The sequence below is a fragment of the Eurypyga helias genome, unplaced genomic scaffold, assembly GCF_000690775.1.
Source record: "Eurypyga helias isolate BGI_N326 unplaced genomic scaffold, ASM69077v1 scaffold13304, whole genome shotgun sequence".
NCBI lineage: Eukaryota > Metazoa > Chordata > Aves > Eurypygiformes > Eurypygidae > Eurypyga > Eurypyga helias.
Genome location: NW_010247189.1, coordinates 18,187 through 26,038, shown reverse-complemented (window position 1 = coordinate 26,038; position 7,852 = coordinate 18,187). Strand labels below are relative to the sequence as shown.

The window sequence follows — 7,852 nt, the reverse complement described above, 5'->3', positions numbered from 1 at the left end:
ATATTTAAGCCTGAACTGTGTGAAAGGTCAGAGGTAAAAGATACTCTGCAGAAGATTTGGATTCAGAAGCTGTTGTGTAGAAGCTAAAGTTAAATAATTCAGTCTCCTCCTGCACTGGAAGGCAAAGCATAATATTGAAGGATTACAGTTCACTTACAATGTTATTGCCGAGTAAACCCTAGAGGGAAAGAAACGGAATTTCATTCCAGAGTGTTTCAAGTTATATTTCTTTTGTATTAAGGTGATGAGCTAGCAAACTAGCCATCCCTATTGTTGTTGTTATTATTATTGTCGTCGTTGTTACTATGACTATTTTATTATGTTGGCAAGAAAAATAAATCAATGCCACAGTTCTGGGAAGGACAAAAATTGGTAGTGGAGAGTGCTTTCGGTTTTTTGTGCCTTTAGTGGGACAAGCTTTTCTCACTGTTTTCGCTCTGGCTGTTGTGCAGGTGGTTGACCAGATTGACACACTTACATCTGACCTGCAGCTGGAGGATGAGATGACAGACAGTTCCAAAACGGACACACTCAACAGCAGCTCCAGCAGCACAACGGCTTCCAGCTTGGAGAAAGTCAAGGTGCGGGGCAGTGCACCGCTCATCAAGACGCCCGCGCACCCCTCCGCTATCCTCACCGTGCTGCGGAAGCCCAATCCGCCCCCGCCTCCACCGCGACTGACGCCTGTCAAGTGCGACGAGCCACCGAGGCTGCCTCCTTCAGCCAACCCTCTCAAGACTAATGGTACTCTGCTGCGAAATGGGGGCTTGCCAGTCGGGCCCAACCGCATCCCAAACGGAGATATATGCTGTATACCGAACAGTAATTTGGAGAAAGTTGCGATGCAGCCTCTGATGCACAGACCTGAGAAAGAGCGGTGTCCTCAGCCGGGAGCAAGGGAACGGGTACGATTTAGTGAAAAAGTGCAGTACCACGGCTATTGTCCCGACTGCGATGTTCGGTATAACATTAAAAACAGGGAGGTGCACTTGCACAGTGAACCTGCTCGTGCTGTGGGAAAGCTGCCACACCAATGCCCTCCTCTGCCACCCCCTCCACCTCCGCTGCCTCCATTTCCTCTGGAAAATGGGGGAGTGGGGATAAGTCCCAGTAATAGCTTTCCTCCTCCAAGACCTGCGACTGTGCCTCCACAATCCGCACCAAAACCCCAGAAGACCATCTTGAGGAAATCAACCACCACAACAGTGTGATGTATGCCACTTGAAACAACTCTTTGTTTTTTCCTATATATGAACATAAATACGTAATGAGCACTTTCTACTTGAGCAATAAAAAGACCCAATGTATTACTCCCTGTGTCCAGTGAAGTGGCATAAAAATCACATGGTAAGTACAAAGAGGAATGCTTGTTAATTTTTAGTCGTACTCACCGAATAATGTTATTATGGCAAAGGATGCTGAAAAAATACTCATGCTTTAGTTCTTAGGTTGTAAATGTCTGTGCAGTTTCCTGTCTGTAGTGCGGTTTAAAAGACGGTGAAAATACAGTTCAGTTTGAAAATACCAGGTAGAGATTTGTGATGGATTTTGATCTGTCTGACATAAGGGAATAACCATTGCTCCTGGGCTTTGGGAAACTTCTAGCAAGTACATTTTAAAATGTCATTTGATGAAGCAAAGTGGAGTACCAGATAATAGCTTTTGACTGAATTCTAGCAAACGCATTTTTCTCTGCCTGGCTGCTTGAGCAAAGGTATTGTGCGTGGAGTGGTACAATAGAGGCCAATCATCGGACTTTTAGGCAGTTTGATCTTTGGTGGGGAAGTAAAGGAATAATTGAAAGGTATGTTGACATGGCTTTGGAAAATTGAATTATCTCGCGCTTTGTTTGTCATTTGCTCAGTGTGCCACAGCCAAGGTGAAGTACAGAGTTTTCAGATGAGCAGGGATAGTCCCATTCACTTCCCATCTATTTCCACTGCTTCATCTGCAAAATTGTAATCATATTTTTTCTCACGTGCGATGGCAGTAGATTAAAACAACAAAGCACAGTCCTGCATTTTTCACAAAGCTTTTGTCTGGTGCAAATCTTATTTGAAGGCAAAGAAAATTTTGCCTAAGGCCTTCAGGGACATCTTCTTAATTCATGTAAAGAGCTTTGAAGTTGAAAAGCTCTGCGCAATTACGAAGCATTAACATGCAAAACAAGATATTTTACATGTTATCACATTTTGATGGTGAACCCAATTAATATTCTTACTAGTTGAAAGAAAGTCCTCAGTGCTTTTGATTATTTTATGAAAGAACATTCTTTTGTTCTCAGAAAGAGAATTGTTGGGACCTAGAGTTAAAAAACATCCAATCAGTGAAGAAAATCTGATAATAAATCTGTTATTTACAAAAGTTGTGCCAAATTAATCTCAAATGGCCCAACAGCAGATGCTATACAAAAGCAATATGCTTTTTTCAGCTGTAACGTAAAACGTACTGTATGGCAAAACAGAGAAAACCAGACAAAACAGATTTTTAATTAAAATTTCCATTTACATGCAGTAGTAGGTATTAAACTGAAAACAAATCTTCAAGCCATTTCCCTGTATACACGTTATAGTACATTTATAGTATTTAAACAAAAATAATAAGAATAATCATAACAAAAATTCTAGCAGATAACTACTCTTTCAAAACCTTTGCAGAAACAAAGATTGCATTTTGTGCAAATACACATTTAGGGTTTAAAGCTCCATGTTTTATTCCCTGCATAAAAGTGGCAAAGCAAGGAAATCGTCTTAAATGCTTAATCACACTTTCCCCAAATGCTCTGCATGTGCTTTTCATGATGCACTTTACATTTTGTATTGTTTGACTGTACTTAATCTCAAGCGAGCTGTTGCCAAGGGAAGTCCTAACGTGTTCATCCACAGGCAGTAACCCATTCTGCACGTGTACGAGGTCTCTGCTGCCCACATGAAGTTTCTGTCAGGTGGATTCTGCACACGCCCTGGGACTCCACTGCACCTCCCGTGCTCACACATTGAAAATTACATTTAACTTCACTGGAACAATGTGTGGACATAACCACATTGCATATCTACAGATTTTTTTTCTTTTAAATAAAAATTTGCTGTCTGTTAGACTTTATCACAACTGTGAAGCCCATTTACCAACTGTGATAAGCTAGTTTATTATTTTTTCCTTCTTAAAAGGGCCACTGTATACAAGAAATTATAGGATCGTGCAAATTAAACTTTTAGTATTTTCTATCAAATATTTATGTTTCATCTTATATTAGAGAAATAACATTGAGCAATTTTAGGAAGCACAGTCCGCTGCCCTTTTTACCTCAATTGGCTCAGTTTTTCCAGTATAAACTCACCTCTGATATCAGAGCACAGTATTACTCCTCTGGGTTCTGTCCCTGGGCTGGTCGGAGTCTTATGAACAGGTTACAACCTCCAAATTAGATGCTGTACTGTATGGATGTGCATTGATATACATGCGAATTTCGGTTTTGTTGCAGTTTACAAATCTCAGCTCTGTAATCTTTAAGTGTCATCTGACTTCCAGCATTTCATGTTCAGTTTTGTTATGCAACATCTTCCATCTCAACTTTGTCCTCTCTTTCAGAGGCACTTGTTTATTTTCTTATGCCTCCTGGGTACCCTTTCACAAGCTACTGCCTCTCCTTGTACGTTTTCATGGGGGGGAAGTGTTATGCAGCTTTTCAGATGCAATAGTGCTTTCGGCCAGAAATGCACTTTCCAAATGTGAAAGAAATAATTTTTTTTTCTGCAAATTTTCTAACCCAGGCTTTCTTTTATGCACCAAAGTGTTCCAAGTCTCTGTTAAATCACGCTATAAACGTTGAATCAATTCTTCTGTTTCAATGACAACATTTCTGGCCTGTGTCCTGTTGTAAGGTATTTTTTAATGACAGTATAAAATTCAAGTTAAAACAGGTAAACTTGCAAAGCAGGGGAAACAGTTAACTTTAAGCTTAGCAGTCCTGTGTGGAAACTTCCAATAAAAATAGCATGAGAAAGAATGCAACACTATATTCAGCCAGCAGTGGTTTTTTCATTTATATTAGGAATGTAATCTCTGTGAAGCGTTTTTGAACACCTACATCATGGCATGTTTCTCACCTTAATGAAGAAAACAGTGGACTAACCAGAACCGGACAGGAGTTGTTGGCCTTTGAAATGTAAATATAATATATTTGAGATTATATCTAGTGTTTTGCAAAGATGTTAATAACTGGGAAGGCCAGTAACAGTACTCAGAGCTTTAACTTAACATCTGACATAATTTTAGACTGCTGTTCAGTTTTGATTCCCCAAAGGTATTTTGAAGTCTGAATTGTCCAGATCTAGACTTCTCAAGAGCAAATAGAAGGAGAACATGGTTTCTATCCATTTAATGAAGGGACTAGCTTAGGAAAATGGAAATAAGCAATGAAAATTGCTTAATTTATGGTAATTGCATTGATTAATACAAACTGGCATGTGGATGCTTTGTAAGAAAGGAACACTAGGAGAAAAAAATCCAGTAACAACCATTTTTAAGGACATAAGGTAAGCATCTTCAAAAAGACTGTGAAACTTTTTATCACAGTAAAAGTCACCGTTCTTCCTTCTTTCTTGTCTTCTGGAGTTTTCACACCTTTCGTCATGTTGTCCATTGTTCATAGAAACAAGAAAACATTCCAAATCTTCATCCTCATTTTTAATTATTAATTTAAGTATTTTATTTAAAATGGTATATGAAACAAGTGAGTTAGACTACAACTCTTGTTAACTTCCTTCAGATAACTTGATTATTCGTTTTGAAGCAAATAGAATGCAAAGCAGATTCTTTAATTACCATAGGGAGTTGGATATGCCCTCTGAACCTGCTCAGATGTCTTTGTTTCCAGGTTCTAATTACGGCTTTCATTTCAATGATACAACAAACAGGAATTTTACATGTGGAGATAAAATCATGCGGTGGTTGCTACATCAGTCATCTGATTTATTCTTAAAGTAGGCATGACTGTTGGGCACATATTTTTGCAGAGGCAGCATTTCTCATTCCCAGGTTATATATACACTGTGATCCATGCTTTTGTAGAGTGTGTGTGTGTTTGTGTGTAGAAGCAAAATACTTATCCACTCTTCAAACTAGTAATAATGACAAAAGAATCAGACTTAGAGCTGCAGTAAGGTCTTGTAAGTGAGATATGCACAAAGGCATGCGGTAGAAGAAGTGTCTGTGGTAAGCCATGGTAAGCACAGTGTTCAGAATACTTAATCTGAAAAGTACTCGGCACCTTTTGAATAACCACACTCTGTTTTGTAGGGCAGCGTGTGGTACATAGCATGCAGTAGTTAGACGCTGCAGCCCAGTGTTTCTGACTCTGTTAGCACAGACTCTGCAGTTCATAACTGAAGCAGCAGCGGCAGCGCTGGCGCTACTGCCTCAGCACGCTGTACTGCCGTGCGTATAACCTGCAGTACAGCCTCATCTTTGGTAGCAGTTACGTGGTGATGGGTTTTAAATGGGAAAAACTAGCAGGGATTCTATCTCACTGGCCTGTTTTGTGGTGGAGAAGAGCCCCAGAGAGCCCTCAGTCATAAACTTGACAAGGTATATGTAGTACACCATCTCCAGATAGCTCTGGGGAATATGTGCAATTACCATTAATTCCTGATCTTATATGATTTGACATCTGACTACCTCATGTTGGTCAAATAGCTCTCGTTAGCTGAGGCTGGAGCCACTGTGATAAAGGGACCAAGTATCCTGCTACAGGAGAGTGGCCTGTGCTCTTGTCAACACATACAAGTCCACTAGTGTTCTGGTTTTTCACACTGGATCATGTATGGCGAGGTCCACGTGTTACTATGTGGTTGTAGGATTTTGTTAAGGAATTGCACCGTGCACTGTATCCATCAGCTGCATTATTTCAGTGTTGTAAGCAGGTGGGACCATGGCTGTATCTTGGTTTCCCGGTCTTTTGGGATGCTGAATCTTTGTATGTTTTAAGACAGAGTTTTCTTATTGTTGAGATACTCAGTATCCTGTCAGTTTATAAAAATAAGGTGAGACTCTGTCATGCAAGTATGACCAAAAGGAACTAGAGGAAAATTTAATATTTTGTAGGACTGTTTTTGTTATTGCGGGACTGTGTATCTTTTCTGGTGTGAAAATGTTTTTTATAGATAGATGAGAAAAAAATCAGGTTTGATCCAGTAAAAGAAGTAGAACATAAATTGCATCTGATAGCCAGGCAACTGCAGTGCTTCGAACAGTGAGTAAGACCAGGACTATTCTGCTGCCTTGCTTGGGGAAGATATAAAGCAGAGCTCTAGAAATTGCTGTGTCTTCTCTTCGAGAGAAGTTATTTTTTCTTTCATCCTGAAATATTTTATGTATATGCTAAGACTCTTTAGGGAACTGAGTGCAGTCTGCTTCACAGTTGGTTGTAAATTATTTTCATAATAAGACATCATATTTTTATAAGAATTTTGTGATCTCAGTTCTGACCCTTTCTGTTGTTTGCTTGATCTTTTGACTGACTTCTGTTGCAGTCTTGCAAGCAATAATGGAAAAAAATAATTTACATAAGAAGGGTAAAACAATAGGTAAATTATGAAAAAAAAAGAACTTTCAACAAATATGTTTAAGTATATTCTTCAGCAGTGATTGCATGATAATGACTGCATTAATCTCAGAGCTTGTTTTTCTTTAAGTAAGGTTATTTTCATTACTTTAAACTTAATCTTTAATCACTTTAAGCATAAGAGAGCAAGATAAAAGCCAGTCACCAGCAGAATATTTCATAGAAGTGTTTATTTCCTTTCCAGTTCAATGTTGACTTTGCTAAGTAAAAGTTATTAATGCATGTCAGTCTCCTTCCTGAATAAATTAGCATGTAAGAAACAGAACATGATGATAATGTCTTTTCTATAAATCTCTAATGCCTACAGAGTATTTTGTTTTTCATTTTTTGCAAATACAGTGATGAATGTGTACTGGAGATACAAATCACAAATTAGGTTAGCAAATGTGACGCCCATATACAAGAAGCAATGGAAGGAGGATCCGGGGAACTACAGGCCTGTCAGTCTGACCTCGGTACAGGGGAAGGTTATGGAGCAGATCATCTTGAGTGCCTTCATGCAGGATGTACAGGACACCAGGTGATCAGGCTCAGTCAGTGTGGGTTTTTAAAGGTAGGTCCTGCCTGAGTGACATGATCTCCTTCTAGGACAAGATGACCTATGTAGCAGGTGAGGGAAGGGAAGTGGATGCTGTTTATCTGGACTTTAATAGGGCCTTTGACACCATTTCCCACAACATTCTCCTGGAGAAACTGGCTGCTCATGGCTTGCATGGGTGTACTTTTGGCTGGGTAAAACACTGGCTGGATGGCCGGGCCCAAGGATTGGTGGTGAACAGAGTTAAATCTAGTTGGGGGCTGATCATAAGTGCTGTTCCCCAAGGATCAGTGCTGGGGCCAGTCCTGTTTATGTTTTTATTAATGATCTGCACAAGGGAATTGAGTGGACCCTCAGGCTGGAGAGGAGAACAAGCCCTGTGAGGAGCAGCTGAGCAAACTGGGGGTGTTCAGCGTGGAGAAGATGAGTCTCAGGGGAGACCTTATTGCTCTCTACAACTCCCTGAAAGGAAGTTGCAGAGAGCTGAGGGTTGGTCTGTTCTCCCAAGTTGTCACCAAAAACCGGGAAAAAAGCCCTCCATAACTCTAAAGCAGTATTAAGAAGCAGGCATTCTTTATTATGGGCGGGTGCGGAGGGGAGTCATCTCACCAACTCACACCTGACTCGTGTAACATGCTGATTATATTGGATATAATAGAATCGTAGAATCATAGAATGGTTTGGGTTGGAAG

The 7,852-nt window shown here is 40.0% G+C and overlaps 1 protein-coding gene across 1 annotated transcript; it reads left to right on the top strand.

Annotated features, from left to right (window-relative positions):
- Positions 1 to 452: 452 nt before the first annotated feature.
- On the top strand, positions 453 to 1,211 carry PRR16 (proline rich 16; the record flags this gene model as incomplete). The annotated part of the gene is made up of 1 exon (XM_010150671.1): positions 453 to 1,211. A coding segment is annotated over one exon (759 nt), but the record flags the coding sequence as incomplete, so codon positions are not given.
- Between the last annotated feature and the right edge of the window lie 6,641 nt (positions 1,212 to 7,852).